This window comes from Ambystoma mexicanum, chromosome 2q (assembly GCF_040938575.1).
Source record: "Ambystoma mexicanum isolate Mex_15411 chromosome 2q, UKY_AmexF1_1, whole genome shotgun sequence".
Taxonomy (NCBI): Eukaryota; Metazoa; Chordata; class Amphibia; order Caudata; family Ambystomatidae; genus Ambystoma; species Ambystoma mexicanum.
In genome coordinates, this window is record NC_090924.1 from 1,304,107,305 (window position 1) to 1,304,132,999 (window position 25,695).

Below are 25,695 nucleotides of genomic sequence, written 5' to 3' on the forward strand. Positions count from 1 at the left end.
ATATCGCTACCAGTTTCTCAAACCTCCAATCAGCAATGTGACCATGAGCAACTTGCACTCCCGCAGACTCATGGACAAGCCCCTCAGCTCTTATAACTCACGTACAGAGGGTATAGCATCCTTACTTTAGTCGCGCGCAACCTCGATTACGGGCCGGCAGTTTGTCCTGGATGACCTAAAAACACCAGGAGGTTCCAGTTGGAACACAAATGCATGGCTAGATTTATACTAAAGGGAACACAATGTACGGCCCATACAATCGCTCCAGTTGGCTCTCCACCCAATTTCCAATACAGTTTTCAGCACTGGGACACATACACAGTGCCTTCTGGGAACATGCCCGCCTGCACGAGAACACCTATAGCACAACCTCCCCCCAATGTCTGTCTTGCACTTTATGTATTCAGAATGTAGTCTTTAAAATGCAAGCAAGAAAAGTCTAACCGCAGACTTTTGGCAGAGTGAGTAGCGCACCCCTGGCTCTTCAGCAATAAGATTCCTTAAGTTAAAAAGCTCAAAACTGAGCACCAATAAAACACACTCCACTGGGTCCTTTTACTGGCCTTCCCACCTGGTAAAACCCGAAGCGTGCTAAAGCACTTTAAGTGGAAAAATGTACCACTCTATAAACAAGTTGGCACTTAAATTAGATACACTTAAACACAGCAGATGCTATGCACTTCTAACTGCTCATCGAAACTGCAATGATACACTAAAAACTGCAGAAAGCCTTGAGCTTCATGAAGGCATATGTGCTCCATTCTTCACAAATAGCTTTCAAGATGGAACCACATGTGGAAAACACTATACACCATATTTAGGTATTACGGTTGTCAAGAAAGTATTAAGTAATGTACAACTATTGTTGTGCAATATTTAAACTGCTATCCATTTGTCTTCAACATTAAGATATTGAAAGAAAAAAAAAGAACATTTCAGATTTTTTTTTTACCCTGATGCAAGCCAGTCAGGGAAATGCAACTTGTTTGTTAAATGCTGGTCAAATGCAATACAGATCTTCATTGCATCAAGAGTTTACAAACATGCCGTTGATTGCAAAGACTTAAATGTGGGTCTACTGGGAAAATGGTCAGACAAATTGGGTTCAGCGAAGAGTGAAAGTAGATGGATGAATTTAGGCAGCAACATTACTTTAACTTCACTAAACTTGGGATAACGTGTTAGGCAGATTAAAATAGTGAACAGAGTATACTGGACACTGCAAGAAGTGTGTGAAAAAGGCCTATTTTACTCAAATGTGTTGGCGATGTAAGCACCGGGTGGGTTCATTTGATCATATGATGTGGGATGCAGTGGGTTGAGAGAGTTTTGGAAAGGGGTCACATCAACTATCAACAATGTACTGATGCTTGATATTGACTATTATTTTTCACCAATTGTTCTGGGAGAGGAGGAGTAGGTTACAGATTTTTCTTATCCTCAGAGATGTTGGTTTTTTAGGGCGTCTTTATCTGCAAAGAAAATTATTTTGCGGGACTGGAAAAGTGATTGTGTGCCTTCAACGTCAGCATGGTTAAAGGACCTGCAGAGAATATCCCTAATGGAAAGTATGTTAATGCGCAGGGACAAGAAAGGGAACCTTTACGTGGGAATTTGGGAACTATTTCTGGATTTATAAAATGATCTGCTTTGTTAAAGAGTCAATATTATGTATATGTTGACATTGGTGAAGACCGAATTGGTACAGCAAAACTTGTGAAAGGGGGTTTGGGAGGTTGGGTTTAATGTATGTTCTAAATTCTGCTATGTGGTTATGTTTTTCTGTCGTTTGATTGGTACACAATGAAAATGTGAATACAAAATGCAATACAGATCCTTGAAAAACACAGACAATATCTTCCTCTCAAAACTAACATTTTGAATACAGGGCGAGAAAGGGGTGACACATGACCTTTACAGCGGGAATAGAAGAGAATCCAAGTGAGGTCGTCCATTTGAGTTGATTGTTGCCCCATCAGTGAGGCTCACACTGATGATTAAGTGACAGAAGCAGAAACAGTGGAGTGTGTCTGCTCCACTGTGAGAGGCGGTACCCTGATGGAATGTTTACAGGTGCTAGGGAACAGCAGTAATATAGCATATCGCAGGGGCGTAGGAGACACAAAATCTGTGGGGGACAGAGGGAACCCTGTGGACCTTTTTTTTTTAGCAGCCCTAAGGCACTAGGAAGTTGAAAACACATCCCACCCATCCAGTATTGAGTGAAAAATAGTACTGCATGCAGTGTTTCTTATCAGCCTATGTGTGCTTTTCCAAAACGTGTAAAAATGGCTTTCATCCATCTAAAAGGGATGGAAATGCATTTTTACAGCAGCTTTTGTCTCTGAAAAGAAATAGACAAAAGAGTTGTCGCATCTTTGCTTGTGCAAAAAGGCACAGGTGATATAATGTGCCTCCCATTTGTGAATATTGTGTGCATGTTAGTACACTGCCTTGAGAACCCCTTTGCTTGCCTAGAGTTTTGCAATTGCACACGAAGGTGCAGCAGGTTTTCATGAAAGGAATGTGCGAGCCACTTCACTTGCCGAAGAAAAGGATTTTTGGGAGCACAGCTCAATTTTGTGGCAAAAAGTAAGTGTACCCCCACTTTTAAAATTATGCCGTAATACCAGGGATTGCCTTGCAGCATCCCAACTCTTAATGACGCAGTGTTTAATGCTTGGGATAAAAGCACTTCTAACAAACTCAGACTGAGAGCCTAGAAAGTTTCCTTTTGTATCGGTACAGCCCACATACACTGGGCGTTCGCTTTCACTCAGTCATACATCATTTGCCCAGCCCAACACAAACATATTCTGGGGGGGATAAATACCATCATATCCCCCCACTTAAAATTGTGGGGGGGTATTTGTCCCCCCCTGTACCCCCTCCCATGTCCTACGCCCATGAGTGTATGACTACTGTGACACTGAATTAAATAAGAAGTAAAGAGTGTAAAATCGCACCCCAAGGGAGGCCATATTCAATAAGGCTAGAGAAGACATGGAAGAGAACTTCACTTGCAGCATGTCAACTTTGTATACATAGGTTAGTTAGACCGACAAGCGTTGAGATAAATCTCCTTAGTAGGGCTTTGGAAATCAAGACTGCTGGTCTACAATCAACATGCAGAGAGAACTGTGGCGCCACATGACCTGGGCCGGCAGGCACTCCATGACACAAACTCGGGCGTGGACTGGGAACCCAAAGAGGCCTTGGAAATGTTTTTCAAAGTGGCCCCATATTACACAGTGTGAAAAAGCCCAAGCCCTTTCCTATGAGAACATTTGGAAATAAAATAGGCAACCACACAATAGATGCCCATGATTACTACCACAGCACTGTCAATGTTGAAACTAAACTGGGTGTAAAGGTTTTGGCTCCTACATTTGCCTTTTCCCCTGATAGCTTTCCGACAGTTTCATCACTTATGCAAAAGCTCAAACCTACACATTTTATTTGTGATTCCATTCCAGCATACTTGGTTAAAAACGGCACATACCAGCCCTATGTCAGGTTGTCCACTCACTGGTTAATGCGTCATTGAGTCAAGGATGTGCTCCACCAGTCTTATAAAATTCATATCCAACTCCACTCCTAAAAACCCATCTCTGGCCCATAAGATTTTAACAAATTATCGTCCAATTGGCGGCCTTCTTTGGCCTGCAAAAAGTCTTGGAAAGATAGTGGCAATGCAGCTCCAGAGTGTTGTAGAAGAACATGGCATTCTGGGTGTATACCAATCAGGGTTTAGACCTGGACATAGGACCTAGTCAGCTCTTGTCACTGTATGGGATGACATCTTGAGGGCTGCAAATGAGAGTGACATTAGCGTATTTGCTATGTTGGACCTATCGGCAGCCTTTAATACTGTTGACTTTAAAATTCTCCTTTCCAGACTCTCCACAGTTGCTTGTATAGCTGGGGAGGTTCTGGGATGTCTTCCTTTTTGACAAATCAGCAGGTCAAATTGGGCCCCTTTTAGCCTGGCCTGTTGCCAGTGGAACGTGGAGTCCCTCAGGGATCATCTCTGTCCACTCTGCTTTCTAATGTGTACATTCACCCACCCTTGAACCTCTTTTGCTAAAAAGCTCTGTGGATGCAACTGCTTGTGTTCTACTATGTTCTGAGGCAATTAAAACCTGGATGCTGGAGAACAAGCTGATATTAAATCCGTCTAAAACTGAAATGTTCGTATTTGGCTCAAAAAACAGACTAGGGAACCTTATGCCAATTCCTTGTCCTTCCCTCTTTAATACTTGGATGAACTACTCACAAAAAGTCAAGAATCTTGGCTGTATTCGGCAAGAAAACATGAATTTCAATCGGCAGATCAATCAGACTATCAAAACTGTTTACTGTCAATTTAAACTTTTGAAACCCTTTGTGCCTCTCATCATGGACAAAGATCGGTGTTCTGTGGTTGGAGCACTTGTAAACTCGAGGCTCAATTACTGCAATGCTCGTCACCTGGGTATCCCTAAATACCAAATCCAGCGACTTCAGGTCACCTAAAATTCCACAGTAAGACTCATTTTCTCATTGCCTAAGAACGCATCTATCTCTCACTAGTTGAGGAGTATTCATTGGCTTCCAATGCAGCAACACATTTTCATAACGGTGCCGGTGCTACAGGCGTGCTGTGCTCGCGGGTGCCATTTTATTCCGCCAGGGAAGACCTGGTGGAATGAAAGGCACCCACGCCAGACGTGAAGCCTGGTGGCACCAGGTCAAAGACCGTATTACTCTGAAAATCCTCACCATCACTCACAGGTGCATCAACAAAACCGCTCCAGCATACCTATCTGAAGCAATATCAAGGACCACATCCACTCGCCCCACCAGAGCTCAGTCCACCAACCAGCTACACATACCACGCATAAAGAGAGCCACAGCGGGAGGTCTAGGCTTCTCCTATATTGCACCGAAACTCTGGAACTCACTCCCTGCCACCGTTAGAGCTGAAACTTCCATCTCTGTCTTCCGCAACAACCTCAAGGCCACTCTCCTCAACTAGCAGGTGGAGGTCTGCCTCCTCCACTTCTGCCATGTATATTGTAATATAACACAAATGTAATATAACTATATTGCAATCTGTATATATATTGCTAATGACCATGTAACTAAGTAACTAAGCTTTGTACTGTAACAAGTGCCACGGTGTCCTCGGGCTGTTGAGCGCTATATAAATACGAATAAAACAAAACAAACCCGCGGCACAACTCAGAGTTTGACGGTCCGGTAACAACAGTACCGGCAAGGATACTAGTACCGTTGTTCCCGGACCGGCAACCTCGTAATGAGGCCCATTGTGTCTAGCCTTTAAATGCATTCATGGCCTGGAGCCAGCCTATCTCTCAGCTAAAATTGTTCCCTACCAACCAAGCCGAGCCTTGAGGTCATCGGAGGGATGACATTGATGGTTCCATTTTCGAAATCAGCGACCTACGGGAATAGATGTTTCTCACATATGGCTCTGCAGCTTTGGAATAAACTCCCTTTTGATCTAAGGGAAATTCAATTCCTGGAGACTTTCAAGAAAAAGTTAAAAATGTACCTCTTTCAGTAATGTTTGACACTGCTGCTGACTAGATCTCCTTAAATACCAACTGTGTCCAGATGCCTTTGTTTGTTTGGATCTTTGGTTATGCGCACTATACATGCCTTTTCTATTCTATGTTCCAGTGGCCCTCTGGAAAATCTGCTGATCTCCCAGTAGGCCAGTCAATCTTTGTATAAACCACAATTAAAACACACTCTGCTTAATCCATGCAACTTTTTTCTCGAATGGGTCAAGTGTGCACTATGTACTTCATGATTCAAGCATGCAACCCTTGATCAGAGATATATTGGTGAAATATGAAGATCTCTGGTCATACTTATGTTCCCAGAATGATGTTCGATTTTATGCAAAGTAGCCAAGACACTCATTGGTGCCATTTGCCCCATTCTTTGGAGTTTGCACACATACTGGCAATTCGCATTAAAATATAAAATACAAACACAAATGTACACTATGCAGCCTGGTCCATTAGTCCCTTAAAAGGTGTGCCAGAACCCCAGCTCCCCTGGCAGAGGCTATACATGTTCCCTTCATTCTCCCGCCATATAGGCAATGCAGCTTCCTCGTGAGGAGGACATTTCCTGCAGGAGACACGCAACAACAATCTAGGTCTCCAAAAACCCAAGTTGGACCCCCACCTCGAGTATGCCTTTGTGGCTGCCACTCTCATTCTACTTTGAACCATTAATAAACAACACTCTACCCCCTCAAGATACATGTGTTTTTTCACTGATCGCTCTGGGGACTCTAGCTCAGTAAGAGAGACAGAAAAACACAGACCGAGTCAGACAAATAGAGACAGAGTAAAAGAGTGGAGGTGGAGTGACAGAAAGAGAGGGGGAGGGAGAAGGAGAGATTGGCATATGATACACTGGGTACCGCTTTTATGCTTCATATTTTCCTTGCTAAGGTATGCATTAACAATAGGGAGACTATATTTCTTTGGTAAAAATAAAAGAAACCAATCGGGTATGAAAGATATCATGCTTTCATATGAACGGACTTCTTAGATGGTAGACTTTGTGTGGCATTTAGAAAGCGTAATGGGCAAACAAGAGCAGAGCGAGATAGGTACAAGCTTTTTCTTATAAATCTAAGTAGGCAAAATATTTTGTTCTGAAACAATGTATATGTGTCATGCCTGCGCCATGGGCGCACACATTGGCGATCAATATGGACAAATTGTTATTCATTTATCTACAGAAAACTCTTGGATCAACCACTATTCACTATTTGGACTTTATTTCCCATTTGCAAGACTTTGGTGCTTTTTTATTTTTCCCAGAAAACTACACTTACCATAATGCACTTGGCTATAACCATCTATTCCTGGCTATTCCTATTTTTCTTCATCAGAACTACAATCCCCAGAAGCCCTAGGGATTTGCTCTGCTTCCACCAGCTCAGGAACAGAGAGGGAGGTGGCCGATTGTCTGCAGGTGTGCTGAGCCAGGTGCAACCAATTAGCCTGCCTCTGTGCTGGGCTGGGCAGTATAAAGGCTGCTGCCTGCGAGAGCTCAGTCTCTTGCATTGAGAGTCCTTCCGGCACCTTTTTGCTTCGAGCTACAAACTTTGTATGCTGTTTCCTGCTTTCACCTGCTTTTGTTCCAGTGCCCTGGCGGTCTCCAGCCTTGCAGCTGATCACGCTCTGCTGCCTTCTACCTTCCGCCCTGGGCCTTTTGGGCTCCCCGCCTCAGCCCTGCTCCTCTGGGCGTCCTGCCTTGCAGTCTGCTACACCCTGCTGCCTACAGCCCTAGCCTTTTGGGCTCCCTGCCTCAGCCCTGCTCTTCCAGGCTCCTGCCTTGCAGCTGATCACGCTCTGCTGCTTTCCAGCCTCAGCCCTTGTCCTCTGGGCTCCCTGCTCTGCAGCCTGCCTCACTCTGGCTGCCTACAGCCCTTGTCCTCTGGGCTCCCTGCTCTGCAGCCTGCCTCACTGCGGCTGCCTACAGCCCTTGTCCTCTGGGCTCCCTGCTCTGCAGCCTGCCTCACTGCGGCTGCCTACAGCCCTTGTCCTCTGGGCTCCCTGCTCTGCAACCTGCCTCACTCCGGCTGCCTACAGCCCTTGTCCTCTGTGCTTCCTACTTTGCAGCTTATCACGCTCTGCTGCCTACTACCTACCTTTTTCCGCTGGGTTCTCGGCCTAGCAGCCCTCTACAGTCCTCTGCAACCTTCTACGGTCAGCGGCCCTGCCCCTCAGGACTCACTCCTTGCTGCCCGGCCCTTCTGGGTTCCTTGCCGTGCAGTTTGCTTTACTCTGCTGCCCTAAGCCCTTTCCCTTTGGGCTCTCTACCTTACAGCCCTGCTCCTGTGGGCTTGCTCATTGCTTTCCTGCTCCTCTGAGCTCTCAACCTTGTTCCTTACTGTCCTCTGCTATCCAATCCTGTTACACGACTTTCCCTTCATTTCCTTCTGCTAGTTTGCTATAAACCTCCTTTTCCTGGATTTGTCTGTAAGTATCTTCTCTTGTACTGTTTGTAGACCCTTTTGTACAGAGCTTGTCTGTTGGTTCCCATCAGTCAACCTCTGCCCCTTCCCTTGTCTCGTTTCTACATTACAGACACCAATAGCTGCTGTTCCAAGCCATGAGCAAACAGCGTGGGCCTCTGTTATAGCAAACTGTACAGAAGGCTAGAGTATTTCCTAAGGTTCGTGGAATACTCTTTTCCTATATCTGCATACACCCCAAGAGGGAATTCATTCTGTACCTTTTTCCTTGCCACTCTTGCCTACTCTTCGTTCTCTTTCCTTTCTGCTGTGTGTGTACTTATCTGTCCACTTTATTTTGGCACAACCACCCAAACCCTTTCTGGGTGTCCTGTGCCACTCTTTATAGAGTGCCATCCTTGACAATATGTAATAATGCCACGGCGAAGTTAACAGAATCTCTACATTAATACAAGGGAAATGTAGCTGCCATCCTTTGGGGGCCAATACATGAGATAATCTTCGGGCCTTATTATGGAAAGTTCTTTGTGACTACCACTGAGGCTATTTAGTAATTGCAGCTGGTAGTGAAATTAGGGCATTTACAGAAAGAGAAAAAATGCCACCAGGCTGTCAAATCCACTAGGCTAGTCTTTGGCCAGTTGTAAACTGTGTGTTTATTAGCGTTTTGCTTGTGTTAACAAACCTTCCGCAAGAAAATCACAAAATCTCCAAATCACAAAACATAGCAGCAACCAATGAGCATTATCAGTCATTATGCACGAACCCCTAATTAGAAACTCAACAATGATCTTCTTAAAATACAATCATCTCAGGTTAATCACTAAAATCAAAATTACATCAGTCACTATCACACAAAATACTAAAATGGTTACAGCAGCATCTCGGTACATTTCTCAACAACCAAAATCATACTAAAAGCGCCTTGTTGTTTCCATCGGTGCAACATCCTAAAGAGTTGATTAAAAACTGATTGATTAAAAAATAATTGATTACAAAAAAATGGATTAAAAAAAAATCTAACTACTGGCAAGCTCAAATGCGTGCATTTCCCACTAAAAATGGTTGCCCACCATTCCTTCAAGAGTGAGGGCTCTGTACTGTTTTATAAAACCATCAAAAAACAGACTTCTTCATTCTGCCAAATATTGGCAGTCCACCAATAAATGTCTTACGGTTTCTACTTCATTGGGAGTTTTGTAGAACCTACAACCCAAGGTTTGCTCTGGTTCCCCGAACCTCCATAGTTGGGAGTAGATTTAGCCAGAATCTTAAAACAGGATTTTTAAGCCCTGCATTTGTAAACTGCCTCACATAATTGTGAAGTGGGTTGTCCAACTCCAGGCCTCGAAGGGCGGATCCATGTCGGATATTCATGATACTCCTTATTAATATTCATGAGATAAATTTGCATGCAATGCTTCTAAATGTATGTCCTCTACCCACAATGTGCCTTTGGCCGCTGCAGGATTCTGGAGTAACAGATCTGTAGTAAGTTCTTCATCTAGAAGGACCTTCAAACGCTCACTTTCCCATATGGAGAGAACAGTATCCCCTTTGCCATCACGGCCTCTTACAAAACATAAAATAGGGAGTTCTTATGGGCTATCGGGCATTTTCTATAAAATGCTAGTGCTTTCCATTGACAACAAACCCAACTCCTATCGTATTACTTGAATGCGGGTACCGTTAGAGATACCCAAACCTTCTTCCCTTCCAAAACAAACCTACCAAAATATTCTAGATCGAGCTGGTGCGCATAGTGAAGATTCTGCCCTGTATGTTCGTGTTGGAACAACATTTACTTTATAAAATTGAATGATAGGCAGTAAGGAAAAGCGTCCCAATCGGAGGACGCGCCTCAGTTCTAAGCGTGTTAACATTAGCAATGTCTTTTGCACCATCACTCTTCTCTCAACAATAAACCCTGAATATCGATTGTAAACTCCCCCCCCCCCCAAGCAGCACATGCATTACCTCCTGTGGTAGTTGATTTTTTTTACAAGCAATTGCCATCACAGAACAAAATAATGTAAAACAATGCTGAGAACTGCTGCCCAAAATGAGATCTTAAATGTTTGAAACTTGTCCCGGGAGGATAGCTCAGCGGCAGCGTGCGTCTTGGAAGCAAGACGACACGAGGCAACAACATCCCCGGTCCGCGCTTAGAAACCTCTGGGTGTTTAAGCGCGTAACTAAGACAAAAAAAAAACACAATTACGCAACTAAGAAGAACAAACAATTCCTGTAATAGCGCCTGCGGGCTGTGTGAGCGCTTTATAAATGTTAAATAAATAAATACAGCTAGCAACGTTTCAGCGCGTGTTATAGGTGACCACTACAGACTCCAGGAAGGACTAAGTCCCTGTCACACAGGTGTCAACATGTTGTGACCGGTGGTATTTTTATCGCCAATGGCCAGTTAGGAATGCTGGAAAAACATATCGTTCGCATATTTACCCTCGGCAGTAATTACGTAAGGCTCGTGATCGTGCATAAATGCGGCAGCGCTGGGATCGTCACCCACCAGAGCGGCAATGTTGGCAGGGTTATAATTAAACAGCGGCAGCGGTTCTTACTCTTGGAGGGGCCTCGTGCCAGTTGCACCTGGACATACATTTTATTAGTTTGGCGGTGCTGTGCTTCTCCCTAGACACAAACCGTGATGTTCGTGGGCCCGCCCCTGTGCAGCATTAAATAAAGAAAGTCAACCCTTAACATGCCAAGCCTGGACCTCAAAGAGCTGCATTGCAACGCGACCAGAGATCAAGCAAGAACGCAGCACAGTGGCCTGCATCGCAAATGCGCCGCACCTAGCAGCAGTGCTTTAAGTGGGGCGAAACATCGAGGGGGGCTGTAACGAAGGGGTGTGGCCTACGGATGGACGTGACCCAAATGATGGGCGGGTCCTGAAGTGACCATAACACAGGACAATAAAACACGTGGCTTTCCTCACTGTCAGTTTTCTTTTTTTATTGGCCAGTGCTGGGGATTCAACGCAAGCCCTGATTCATGTCCTGCTTGACACAGGCTCTATGTGTCAAGCAGTCCATTGAAAGAAAGAAAGAAAAAAGTAATCCCACGTCTCCCTAATGACACAGTTAGATGGAACACTGGCTTGTCATCGACAGGGCTTGGGATCAAATCCCCAGCATGAGGCAAAGTAAAAAATACGATATCTGTGTCTTTTTTTTTAAAAATTGCCCTGTGCTGGGGAACCGAACCCCAGACCGACTGCTGACAAGCCAGTACCGATTTGCACAGCCCTATTTCACAGGTACTACATTTCTCTCGTTTCATTCAATGGACTGTTTGACACATTAAGCCTGTTACAGGAAGTCTTTACATTGCAGCCCTATTTTTGTTTCTGCTTATCACCCTAAATTCATAAAAGTGGGTCCTCCAGGCTGAAAACGTCCAGGCGCCCAGCTTTTGAGCTCGATTCTGGAATTCCTCTACGAGTGTTGCAGAAGCATGGTGAACATACTACTACTTCCATAGCAGCCAAATTGCCCACTTCCATACATGTCACATTCCCCCCACTGCACGCTGGGATTTGTAGGCCCATCCTTACATGGTAAAAAGCGAAATTACAAGTTCTAGCATGCAATTGGAAAATAAAGCGCTGACTCGAGCTGTCACGCAGAGAACTGGGAAGCTTGGCAGCTATACTTCCTGTCACTTGAACACCACTTTTTCAGTCGCAGCTTTCATTTAACAAAGAGATGCATTCTGGGGGCTGTAGTGTGTTTACGTCAACGCCTAGTTGTTTTGCATCAGGAGGCAATTCTCCTAGGACTCAGTGTCAACAACATTCCCAACTACAAATAAGCAGGTACGTTCTCCCTTTAGAATTGCTTGCTGCCTTTCCTGTCAAGAAGGCGGCGGGCTGCCCTCAGCAGCTGGAGGCGCCCCAAAGTCACTAGCCCCCCACCCCCACTACCAGGCACTTGCAGAGAAGCGCGAAGAGGTACCTCGAGTTCCGTTTCCCTCCGGTTGATGTCGTCTGTGGACTGGTTCAGCTTTTCCAGCTCCCCCTGCAAATGAAAAACAAACACACATGAAATCGGACACGCACTGCCAGCAGGACCGGGACGAGGCCCTGCCATTTTTTTAATAACTATATCTTGATGGAGCCCGGGCCTCGGCTGGAATGTTAAATGGAAACAGGCATGTGGAAATAGCTCTCAGAAATCCTCCACTGCACTGCCAATGCTTAAAGGGCCGTTGTGCTAAAGTTATGCAGTATTTTGAAAACCATTGGTGGCCAATTCATTCTTTCCTTCAAGCCATTAGGGATCAGAGCATTGCGCCTGGAGATCTTAACTGTTGAAACTGCCTTGCAAGAATCCGATTTTTCAGAGGTTTCTGCTGCAAACAACAGTGCTTAAATTATAGGTTAAGGTGAAACAACTACTTGCCACATAGCAACCCCCTGCAAGTTGACAACTCTCATGGCTTTTATCATATGACTCATGAATTTTAAGGGCCAGATCTGGTGGGAGATCCTCAACATCACAAAACCTGTTCCTTTTTAGAGTGCACAACATGTCTTTGATTGCTTTCCCTCTAGAAGCACATCTGCTACTGCTTTATATTAGTAACATGCAGCCTTGGGAAAACACATGCAGCCCATCTAACATAGGGTATAGCTGGTTCGATAGCTCGGCAAGTTAATCGCAAGAGTCGCCATCTGCCTCGGATATGAATTCTCACCGAGTCGGCCCAACGTCCCATAATGCCAGATTATCATACCACTAAATGGATTAATATGAACACCTACTTTATAAGCGCTTACTAGTGGGATGAATCGGGCCTGAAGCAAGCACTATATAAAAGTGATATTATGTTTGATATAAATGTTGCTTGCATTCAATTACTAGAATTTTTGGATTCCAAAGTAGTGGCTCATGAACTGTACACACATTCTCATTATTTTAATTAGTAACTTAGCACGGAGTGCTTTATTCATACACAGGCAGTGTGCGGCTCCAGTCCAGGTGGTGCTACCGCCTTGGTGATGGTACCACCAGGGGTTTACTGGGAACCAAAAGAGGCCCTGGAAATAATTTTCAGAGTGACCCCATATTATACATTTTCAACAAGCCCAACCCTTTTCTGATGAGAACATTTTGAAATACCACACACGAGATCGAGGGTGGAGAGGCCTCCCGGGAAATCTCCAGTGTTCCCTAGAGTGCCGTCCACCCCTGGGTACCACAGTGCTATCGTGCCATGGTAATGTTGTATGGACACACAATCCCACAGAGGCGGCCTACAGGAACCCACCAACATGATCCAAGATAGATTTCTATTGGGCAAGCGATATATGTCCACATTAGCACTTTCCACCTGAAGATTTCCATTCCATACGCTCACCATTGCCTGGCACAGGTTCCATGTAATACTGTCCCCACAAAAATGTCTCCTGACAAAAAAGTCGCTGTTTTTTTGTGGAGACCTTATTACAATGAACATGCGGGACACACCCCTACAACCTCCGACTTTTTGGGGTTTTCTTTTACAAGGGGAGCAGGTGGCATCCCCGCAACTCATCCCCATACATAATGTCACCATATATCATGACACCCATGGCTTTTCCCGGTCTGGGGACATTATTACCCGATACCCTGGCACTTTGGTGCTGTAATAGATGACAGCACTTAAGACACAGGATATGTGGGTGGAAGGCAAACCGGGCCATCGGCATCATGCGTGCTGCTAGAACTCGCAAAAAAGGGGCTCAGATTAATTAGCCAAGAGGGTAATAGTGCAAAGTCAAAATGGCTGGCCTGACAAACAAGTGTGGGGCAATGTGGGTCACATTAATCACTATGTCGCGAGTAGTTGACACCAATGCCACAGGCCTATTGTGCGTTAAATGGCCCCACTTCCAAGACATGTTCTAAAATCAAAGCACGTCCAGGTAATGCTCTGTTTATCGGGAAAGGTCCTCAATTGAGGGATGAGGGGCACGTTTCTGGTGCCCAAGGTTATTTTTTGCCCAAATGGAACCTTCGCTGTGGGGGAAAAAAATGAAATCATTGATGTTCGTTGATAGTAATGGACAGTGAATTCCAGAAGCGGAGGGCCTGTACAGAGAAGGACTGGCTAGCAGGCAAGACAACCTCCTAGATGGAATGGCCAGACGTCAAGCAGAAGAAGAGCAGAATGTCCGAGCTGTGGAATAACAGGCCAGCTTGGATGAGCCAGGCAAGCCGTACAGAAGACTTTGCTCACAAAACAGAGGGACCTGTTTTTAACGCGACCCTCGGGAAGAAGTCAGAGGTGGAAAGGCAGAGTCTGGGTTCATTGGCGGTAGCAAGTCAGCTTTTAAATGCTCTCTGTGGCGTTGCCCCGTAAGGGCTGCGCACGCGGCGGCGTGACGTTGCACGTCGCCGCGTGCGGCTTAAATAAACGGGGCGTTCCCGGAACCGCAGAGCGACCGGGGAGCCCGAACCTAACGGACGTGTGAGTCTGAGCTCTGTTGGGTTGGGGGCTCACGGGCACGCCTGGGGGGGCCAAGGACAGACCCCCAACAGTGGCGACGAGTGATGTCGGATGCCCGGGCCCGGCGGTGAAAGGCGTCCGGAATTTTTCTGAAACGATCGGAACGTTCACGGACGTTTCGTTTCATGCCGTGGCTGCGGACCGCACATGCGGCTGGCGGCCATTTTGCAGACGAGGCCGCGGAACTTCTCGGAGCTCCGGTTCGGACCGAGAAGGTGATCCGGGTCTAATTTTTGGATCTTGTGGGTGCTGAGGACATGATCCACACGCCCATGCCCATTTTGTGAATTTTCATTAAATTTTGGGATTGTTACGTCGAGTGTTAGCCAGGACAAGGGCTAAGATGGCAGGGCCTGCTTAGCCTAGTCCATCCACGTGGCTCAATTTTTGGGACCTCTACACAGCAGTGCTTTGCTGCAAGGTGGCAACAAGGCACTTCCTCGCCCCCTTCATCATCAGGACACTGTTTTGATCCTCTTCATCATCACAAGGTGGTGGCAGTTTTCAGAGGTCTTCTGCATCTTTCAGCATCTGCATCCTTCCGCATGGTGGTGGTGGGAATCTGAGTTGCGGCCTCAGGTCTGGTAGTGGGGTGCCTGTGCGCTCAGTCCCATGTCCGACAGTGACCAGGACGGTGACACCGCGGATCCTGGGGAGGAATCTCAGGACGAAGGTCAGGCGGCCCAGCCGGCAGCTCTGCAACCGCTGCCACCGGGAAATCAGGGGCCTGCACCACAGGCACCACTAGGGGCACAGCCTGTCGGCCCCATCATGGCTCAAGCTAGAGCCCAGGTGGCCCTGCAACCGATACCAGAATTCGATCCTACGGGCCCTCCATCCAGTTTGGAGCCCCGATGGAGGAGGTGGGTGGCCCGCCTGGACATGTACTTCAGGGCTGCTCGAGTGGATGATGATGACAGCATGGTAGCCACCATGCTGTATTCGGCGGGAGCCGCGGTTCAGGAGATCTTCGAGTCGCTGACTCCGGTGGACCAGACCTATGGTGCGGCGAAAGCGGCTCTCCTTGCGCACTTCCTTCCACTTGCCAACGTGGACTTCGAGAGATTCGTGATGCTGTCGGCCAAGCAGAAGGATGATGAGACTTTGGACACGTTTTACGGCCGCCTACGCCGCCTCTCCCAAGGGTGCGCGTGGGGGGACGCGGAGGACATGATACGGACAATGCTGATCCAAGCATGCTCCTCCGGCAAACTGAGGAGACAGGTCCTCAGGGAGCCGGGAATCACTCTGCACCGTATACTAGAACTGGGTCGATATCACGAAGTGGCTGAGGCACGGGCGAGCAAGATGGAAGCAGGCTCACGCTCGATCAAAGCCGAAGAGATGTGTGCTGTGTGGCGGGGCGGCAGAGGAACGAGAAGGCCTGGCGGAGCCCCCCGAGACAGGGCAGGAAGGTCGGGGGAGTCATGCCAGAAATGTGGCTATGACCTCCCCCACTCCACAGAGTGCCCAGCCGCAGGAAGAACATGTGGCCGAAGTGGCCTGCCGGATCACTTCGCGAGAGTGTGCAAGTCGGCGCTACCTGTCATGGTACCCAGAGGTCCTGCCCGAGTCTGGACTCCGCGTCAAACCCGGCCATCCAACGTGGCCCAGGTGGATCAAGCGGAAGAGGAGGCTCAGGCAGAGGAGGCTGAAGCAGAGGAGGAGGAAAACATCTTCTTCGTCTCAAGCATGGGGGTCCTGAAAGGCAAAAGCAGAAGGCAGCCAAGATGCGTAGTGGAGGTGAACCGCTCGCCTGTCCCCGTGCTGGTGGACACAGGGGCATCGGTCAATGTCATGGCTAGGGGACATTATGACGCTCTTGACCCATTGCCGAACCTGGCTGCGCCAAGAGCTCGCATCTTCGCCTTCGGTGGACTCGAGCCCATACCGCTGGATGGAGCGTTCGTGGCGAAGGTGGAGCATGAAGGATCGAAGATCAGAGCCCGATTCTAGTTCACCCCCATAAGCAACAACACCCTGCTAAGCTGCGCGGCTGCGGAGGCACTCGGGATAGTGAGTTTTGCGTACTCAGTATACCTGGAAGACATCAACGATCTACTGGACAAGTACGCAGCCCTGTTCAATGGCATTGGGAGAATGACCGGTGATCCAGTCCGGCTATACATTGACGACTCAGTACAACCTATCGCCCTGAAACACCAGAGAGTTCCTTTTCATCTGAGAGAGCAAGTCGATAAGGAACTGGACAACCTGGTGGCCTTGGACATCATCGAGAAGGTGGAAGGCCCAACACCATGGGTGTCCCCCATTGTCGTGGCCAGGAAACCAAAACAGCCGGACGCCGTTCGCATCTGCGTGGACATGAGGCTGCCCAACAAGGCCATAAAAAGGGAGCGACACCTGACCCCGACCATCGATGACATAATTGCTGAGGTACAGGGGGCCAGATTCTTCTCCAAACTCGACCTCAGAGCAGGGTACCATCAAGTTGTCCTCCATCCTGAGTCCCGGTACATAACGACATTCACCACCCACCGGGGACTCTACAGGTACAAGAGGTTGAGTTTTGGGGTTTCGTCGGCTGCCGAGGTGTTTCAGAACATTATCCGGGGTGCACTTGCTGATCTTGAAGGGGTGCTCAACATCAGTGATGACATTTTGGTGTTTGCCAACACGGAGGTGATCCACCTGAAGCGCCTGGCCAAAACCTTCGAGAGACTGCAGTCATTGGGCCTCACCCTCCATAGGGACAAATGCGAATTCCTGCGCCCATCAATAGAATTCTTTGGGTTCGTGTTCAAGGAGGGTGGGGTGTCACCCGACCCACGGAAGGTTCAGGACATTAAGAGTGCACAGCCCCCGGAATCCGTGTCGGAAGTGAGAAGTTTTCTGGGCATGGTGACCTACTGTGGTCGGTTTATCCAAAACCTGGCCTCGAGGTCTGAGCCGCTCAGAGCTCTTACCAAGAAAGATACTGCCTGGCATGGGGTCCACTGGAACAGTCGGCGTTCGAGGACATCAAAGGCGCCCTAACAACGGAGGACACCATGGCGTTCTTCGACCCGGCGCTACCCTCGGAGATCGTGGTCGACGCCAGCCCGTTTGGCCTGGGGGCGGTCCTGACCCAGGTGGACCGTGAAGGAAACCTCCGGCCCGTTGCATACGCCAGTAAGGCGCTCTCGGAAACGGAGCAGCGGTAACTCCCAGATCGAGAGGGAGGCCCTGGCGGTCTTGTGGGGATGCCGACATTTTCGCCTATATGTGCTGGGACGTCCGGTGACTGTGGTGACTGATCATAAACCCCTGCTCCCGATTCTGGCGGGCTCGTCATCTAAGCCCCAGCCCAGAATTGAAAGATGGATGCTCGCATTGCTTGAATACGGGGTCACGCTGGTATACCGGCCAGGGGCCAACAATGCAGCGGACTTCCTTTCCCGGCATCCCGGAGTGCATGGGGGAGTGGCAGGAGACACCTGTGCAGAAGAAGCGGACGACCATGTCCGGATGGTGGTGGAGGGAGCAACACCAAATGCACTGCCCCTGTCGGAGCTGGAGGCCGCGGCGGCCGAGGATGGGTGCTTCCAGATACTGAAGCAGTCGATGCAGAGCGGGTCCTGGAAGCTTGTCTTGGAAGCTCTCGCAGGGCGGACCCATGAGGCGAAGACCGCCCTTGAACAGCTATGGAAGGTGAAAGATGAGCTGTCCTTCTCTGAGTCGGGGCTCCTGCTCCGGGGGGATCGCATAGTGGTCCCCCACTCCAAAGTGGGCGAGGTGATCGCTTTGGCCCATCACGGACATCAGGGTGCTGCCAAGACGAAGGCGAGGCTGCGGATGAAGGTCTGGTTCCCGGAGCTAGAGAAAAGGGTCGATGACTTTGTGGCGGCCTGTGTATGGTGCCAGGCAGCCTCCCCGGTGCAGAGGGAACCAGCTATCGAAGCAATGCCTCGGGGGACCAGGCCCTGGGAGGTCGTACATGCCGACTTTGGGTCCACGTCCGTGGGCACCCATTTTCTGGCCATAGTCGATGAGTACTCCCGGTACCCCGAGGTGGAGTTCGTGGAATCAGTGGCATTCGAGCATGTGGTGGTCGGCGTGGAAAAGATCTTTGCAACCCATGGGTTTCCCCTGACGCTGTGCTCGGACAATGGGTCGCCATTTCAAAGCGAACACTAAACAAGACATTTCGGATTGCGCAAGGACAAGGCCAGCCCCTCCAACGGGCCTTGTATCAATTCCTGCGAGTGTATCGCACCACCCCACATGCCTCCACTGGTGTCGCCCCGGCGGAAGTGCTGTTCCGGCGATGCCCCCGGGGTCTACTGCCGGAGGTACAGGAGAGAGAGCCTGGGGTTATCAACGACCAGCAGGTGGAGGCCGACCGACTGGCCAGGATCAGCCAAGAGAACGTGCGACGGGGCCTGCGGCCCCAGCGGCTGGAACCCGGGGATGAGGTGCTCATCCGGAACCGCCATCCTCACGGGAAGTTGTCACTGCCTTATGAACCGGCGCCCCTGGATGTGGTCGCTGTGAAGGGGTCAATTGTGACGGCCTCCGATGGGCGGACGGCTGTCACCCGCAACGTCAGCTTCTTCAAGAAGCTGGGGGACTCGAGAACTGAACCCCCTCTGGACCCTGGTGTCGCCGAGATCCCTGAGGAAGATGGCCCCCCCCTCTCGGTGCCCCGATCTCTCCGTGTCGGGAGGCTACTGTTGACGGACTGCCGGTGCCGGAGGTGAGCGGGAGGTACCCCCAGAGGACTGGGCGAGGGAAACCCGCTTACCTCAGTGAGTATGTGTTGGGACAGTTGGAGAGTCGTCCGGGGTGAGGGGGCTGACATTAAAGAGGCCTGGGTCCAGGATGGGCAAGTTGTTTGCTGTGTGATATGTTGCGTTTAACTAATAAAGTAATTGTGTGTCCTCCTGAAAAAGGAGGAGTGTGGCGTTGCCCCGTAAGGGCTGCGCACGCGGCGGCGTGACGTTGCACATCGCCGCGTGCGGCTTAAATAAACGGGGCGTTCCCGGAACCGCAGAGCGACCGGGGAGCCCGAACCTAACGGACGTGTGAGTCTGAGCTCTGTTGGGTTGGGGGCTCACGGGCACGCCTGGGGGGGCCAAGGACAGACCCCCAACACTCTCGAGCCTACAGCATTCCCTTCTTTATGCAGCATCGGCAGCGCTTTAAGTGGGATTGGAAATCGAGGGGGGGGCCTAGTTAGGGGGTGTGGCCAAAGGACACGCCCCCTAACGAGAGCCCCCCGACCCCTCGATTTTGGGCAGAGGAGGGGGGCGGCTGGTAAAAGTTGGAGCTGGAGCACACTGGCATTAATTAACTTTGATGCGCACAGCCCCTTCTTTTAGACAAAAGAAGGGGCTGGGCGCACCAAACAGTGTGACACCAGTGTTCCCTAGCTCACAAGCAGCAGGCAGCCCTTTCATTCAAGGAGCGCGCTTTAACCACAGGCTCCTTGAGTGAAAGGTCTATACTGGAAACAGGAGGAGGGCTGGAGGGCCCAGTCCCTCCTTTTGTTTTCGAGTAACTAGCGTCATGCTGGGTGATGACTAGTTAGTTACTCGAAACAAAAGGAGAGCTGGGCCGTCCCACCCACCTCCTGATTCTAGTACATAGACATCAGGCAGCCGGCACTGCCTATTCTTTTAACTAAATCGAAGTGCTGACACCTGCAAGCAGCTCGTATGCAGCCTCTACACAGGCTGCCTGAGGCATCGGCTAGCTGGGGTTAGTTGGGGGTTGACTCCGGCAGGGCCCCAGCTCGGGAGCCATCACTGCCAGGGCCCGCCCTGGCTGGCCCCGGCCCCCTTAAAGCCCTGAGCATAGGTCAATAGAGTCTCCAAGAGGCAAGGATGATCACCACAACTTCCTGAAGCAACACCTGCAAGTGCTGATCCTGGCAGGAAGGGGCGGGGCCTGAATGCCCTCTGAAGCAAAGAATAGCTCAGCAAAAGAGGGGTTTCGAGCCCTTGGGGAGACCTTATGTTAAGTTAAAGGTTCTTATACCACGCACTGTTGCCACCTGCGTGGTTTCTTGGCACTCTCTTTTGTGTGTGTGTTTAGAATATATAAGTGTGCCAGATTCCGGTCCCTGGAGCCCGAGGGCTCACATATACGCAGAGATCCATAACAGCATAGCTAGTATTCTTGCAAGCCTCCATATTCATGTTCTACAGCGGCCGCAGCTATTGGGTGAGGAATGGTGCATCTTGGTTCACCTCTGGATTTGTAGCCGAAGTCGCTATGCATACTGGAACTTGTAGGCCCATTCTCACAATGAAAAAGGGAAACATACAAGGCACACCGTGCAAAGCGACGTTGGCTAAAAAGCCAAGCCGGGATAAAGTTGCTCCTGGTGACATGGGACGAGATGGCAATACCGAGACAGTGGTGTATATTTCCTGCCAGATTCATCCTAATCCTCTCTACCAACTAAGATGCCCATTAGTGTCACTTGCATTTATGGTTGTTGGTATAGTGGGCACCCGATTTACCTTAACTGAAGTCAGGCCAGCATTTCATTCTAGGGACCATCATATGGGTGTGTGGTCCATGTATATCCTAGTCATATGTGATTTCCCATGTTCTGAATATCCTCTCTGGTGGGCTGGGTGCCTGCCCCATATAGACATGTGTGTGTAATGGACGCCACTCTTAAACTCCAAATGTAAGAAAGAAGTGGGCACGTGAGCCAGGAAAGCTGACGTGCTTCCCACGAGATGCAACACAATCTAACTTGTGGGAAAGGGAAGGACAAGCTTGACCACGTGTAGGTCCCAACAAATCAGAAAATGGAAGAGACTAATTCAAATGTGACTATCAAAAAATGAAAAATGAGGCAAAACCTTGCAGGGCATGTATTCACTCAACACGTCTATCACCATGCAAGGCAACCATATGTCCCCTGTGGCTTGGTTCATTATGTAGCTGTTGCACAGAGCTTTCCAGAGAGCTCCACCAGAGTTCAGTACCTCTGAACGGGCTCGAGATACTGCAAACTCAAGATGGCGGTGCTGTTCGCTTGCACATCCTCCCGCCTCTAGCCCTCTTTCTTTCACCGGCAGCATACTTCTCCTCACCTTCCTGCAGCCATGGCACCTCTTTAGTGCAAGTGAAGATGTGCCCTGCTTTGAGGGGCCCTTCGAGGAATCCTCACTGCAGCTTTTATCTTTCCTCCTTGGCATTCCATAGAGCTTTGTGCAAAGAACCCCCCTCCAGGGTTTCAGCAACATTCTGAAGCCAAACCTATGGAGCTGCCTCAACACTGGGGGAGTGAAGAGGGAGGGGGCAGAGTTCTTTTAGGCCTGTGGCGCTGTGACTGCCAGGTGGGAGGAGGCCGGTTGGAGCCACTAAGCCGATCGCTTCTCTTATGCCTGCCAAATGCTGTTCAGAGGGCCAGAGGGCAAAGGTCCCAGCAGGGACTAATAGGGAGAGCACAGTGCAAGTTAGAGTGAGTTTTGAGAGGGCTTCCAGTCCCCAACCAACATAATGAGCAGGGGTGGACTGGCCTATAGGGAACTCCCAGTAGGCCTCTGCACCCTGGACCTCTTTTGTGTGATAGTTCCAAATGTTCCCATAGGAAAAGGGTTGTGCTCGCTGAAAATATGTAATGTGGGGCCACTTTGAAAATTATTTCCAGGGCCTCCTTTGGTTTCCAATCCACCCCTGACAGTGAGGAGGGTATATCTCAGTCAGCCTTTTCTCTGATCCAAAAAGTTAATGCTTCCCATAACGTAACAGGCCTCGGCCAAGGCTGAGATCATGCTGAGATCATGCTGAGATCATGCTGCAGGTTAAACATCATATGGCTGGAAACTGAATGCGAACATTTTACAAACATGTGCTTTCCTTGGAGACTTTTTTTTTTTTTAACAGTACTGCGTGAGATAGGGGAGGAAGGATAGCTCGGGGGCAACGTGTTTGTCTTAGAAACAAGACAATGCGTCTCAATGCAGGTTCGAATCCCGATCCTGGCTTAGAAACCACTCGCTGATATTAAATGCGTTATAAATGAACAATAAAACAAAAATGCCCAGCTTTTAAGCTGAAACTTTCAGACGTGGAAAATAAAAGCTTTTTACCTGCATCCCAGACGCAAAGGCTCCGAGAACAAGCATGCAGGGTTGGTACTCTGGCACCTAATTTGAGTGTTAAGAGCACACACACACCAAAAATCGCTTCTCAATGTCTCTGAGATCCGTCAGTTCTCACTCATCACATCTTTACCCCAGTGAGTGCAAAGGTCACCAGAAAAAGCCCACTCCATGATCTGCCATGGACCTGGTACTCACTGGGGCATTATCCAATTACATGTGGGTCCTCATTATGCAACACATTGCACGGGGCGTTTATATCGAATAATAGAAAGACCCAAAGCCATGTCCTACTGAGTGACTACACAGAAGGTCTTCCCATGCTAAACTTGATTTAGGCTGCATTTCTTTCCTTTAAAGGTAAACTTCTGAATTGAAAAAACAGCTTAATTCCTGATCCTGGCCACACCGACCCCTGTCCTCCATTGCCAAGGGGCACACACATCCGGCCGTTTTTCATGCATATGAGAGCCCCCGACTGCAGAAGAGGCTGGCATCCGCTGTGCAGGTTAAAGACTAAAGAGCATGTGCTTGGACAAACCATGTACTTTCAAGATATATGCCTCTCCAGCTGCACAGGGAGCTTAGTCCTCGGCTGCCGCCCCATTTATAAATGCATTGCACATTCGGGTGTGGTGTTCCCTTTTCCCAGAGACTCATAACAAAAGGAGGGGTGTTCCCATGTGGGAGGATTTAGACTGCGTTTTTAAACAAGAAGTGTTTTTGGCTGGAATAAAAGGGCTCCAGATGGTACCAGAGCAGCGTTGCTAAAGTGCAGGCAGAGTATGCAAACCCCTAGGAATTTCCTATATTAAGAGGCCAAATAAATTGCCATGCCCATTTGTTCCATTGGAAAAATATCAACACACAATGGCTGTGGAGTTGGACCCAATATTGATGACTGACAGCTGGCTAGGAAAAACACGTGTAATTATTATGACTTGGACAAAGAAGCTGAAATCCACACAAACTGGGCTCAACCGAGACAGCATGCTGGTTGGCTCTCCATGCACAAAGGCTCTCTGTTCAGGTAACTTCTAGTGTAGTAAGCTATACATGGTGTTGCTAATCAGTACTTGTCTGATTGTATCTCAGTTACTCACCATCCGTTTCCCTCCAGTACCCCTCTGCGCGCCACCTCACTATTCTACACCCTCCCTGTGCCTCCTCTCACTTGCGCTCTTTCTCCCCACTCGCCCTGCTCCACTGGAACCCACTGCCCATCACAATGAAAGCCAGCCCAACCATGGATCTTTTCAATGCTCGGCTGTGGAGTCGCCTGACCCCGTGCGGGACAACCACAAGAAATCCAAGAACCCAGAGAGCTATATCAGCGACAAGCGAGGAGCGGACCTGCTGACGCGGAAACACACCAACGGCAGAGACCCCCCGGTCACTGAACAGCTGGGGAGGCCATGCATGCTAACACGTACCGAAGGTCACGTGATCCCGTTGCAGGCCCGTATCACAACCCAGAACCTGCCCCCAGCCATGGAAGACCAAGCAAGAGCTGGAAGATGAGCGTTACTGCCCAAGTACTGACACCAGCCGGAGAAGTGACCCTTGCGAGAGAACCCATGCGCACAACAGCAAAGGTCCTGAGCGGCGCAGTGCACGATGCAGAAGGTCAGCCGGGCGAGACAACAGGGACCGGGGTAAGGATAGAGGGGGGGGTCCCAGTGACTGGTGGCCCTGGGGGAGACCACTAGACGTGGAGAGCCCACTGCGAGGAGCATCGGTCGCTCTTCACCTACTCTCCTCTGCATCCCCCCTCAACAACAACACTGCAAGTACCCAGGGGGCACGCTTGTGCACCTCAGTCATCGAGCCCTGGACACACTCTGGGGAGGTGTGCCCAACCCACGGCAGCACCGGTGGTAATTAGCCCCTGGGACACATCTATGAAGAGGGAGAGGCGCGCCAGAGGTTGAGGTGCACCCATACAGCCCCGGAACAGCCCACACCTTGGCCCACTGGAGCAAAGGCCTCTACACCAGTGCAGCAACCACCCCATGGAGATGAGTACTAGGGGGAGTGGGCTCCCAGCAAGAGGTGAGGAGAGGCAGAACAGCCCCCCCAGCACCCTTGCAACCCAGAGGGACACTGTCGACTGCCACAGTGTGTGTGGGAACGCCGCTGTGGAACAGAGGAGGTGCGGTGTGGGGCCAGGCAAACCCCTCAAGAAATAGATCGCAGACATTACCACGGAGAGAGAACATAACTGAATTGGCGAACAACCATGTTGAAATCCCAAAAGTCCAGCAAACAACAATTGAAGCTGCATTTTGAACAACCTGCCACGTCTAATTCACTGACCCTCAGAGAGGAACCCCGGGTGGCCCCGCTCTGTCTCCTGCGGTGCACTCATGGACATCAGGAATATGCTGGGGCAAGTGCAGACAAGTATACAATCCCTGGATGCAAAACTGGACACGCCGACATGTAAAGTGTACCATATGCAGGGGCGCCTGGACAAACACGGGGACCGCCTGGATGAAGTGGAGGGCAGGGTGTCCACCATTGAGGATGAATCTCACACCAGCACGAGAGAGATGGTTTCGGTTAAGAGAGCCCTCAAAGAACTGTCAGACAAACAAGATGCCCTTGAGTCCCAGTCCCGCAGGAACAACCTGAAATCATCGGGGTGCCCGAGGCTGGGGATCAAAGCAAAATGGAGACGATGGTGGAGGACCTATTGAGGGACACCCTTGGTCGAGATGGTTTCTCTGCAGTATTCATTCTAGAAAGAGCCCATCGTATCCCCAGCGGGAAACACCTGGTGCCTGGTGCTCCAGCCAGGCCCATAATAGTCTGTTTATTGTAATACCGATAGGGACTGGGCCCTTAGGAGGGCCAGGGAATTGGGATCTCTGACATACCAAGACACATCAATCCATTTCTTTCCAGATTTCTCCGACAAGGTACAGTCATCTAGGAGAACCTTTGTGGAGGTCAAGAAAAGGCTTCCTAAAGGGATAGCAAGCACGCAATGCTCTTCCCAGTCAAACTCAGAGTGGAGCGCAATGGCCGCAAACTATCCTTCCACACTTGGGAGGAGGCAAATCTGTTTTTGGAATCACTACCCAGGGCACCACGCTGAGGGGAGAAAAA

The 25,695-nt window shown here is 49.4% G+C and overlaps 1 protein-coding gene across 1 annotated transcript in view; it reads right to left on the reverse strand.

Annotated features, from left to right (window-relative positions):
• SH3BP5 (SH3 domain binding protein 5) overlaps positions 1-25,695 on the reverse strand; it is a 477,928-nt gene that overhangs the window by 429,788 nt on the left and 22,445 nt on the right. The window contains exon 2 of the mRNA XM_069648745.1: positions 11,983-12,045. Coding sequence (XP_069504846.1) covers positions 11,983-12,045 — 63 coding nt within the window. The remainder of the gene's footprint in view (positions 1-11,982; positions 12,046-25,695) is intronic.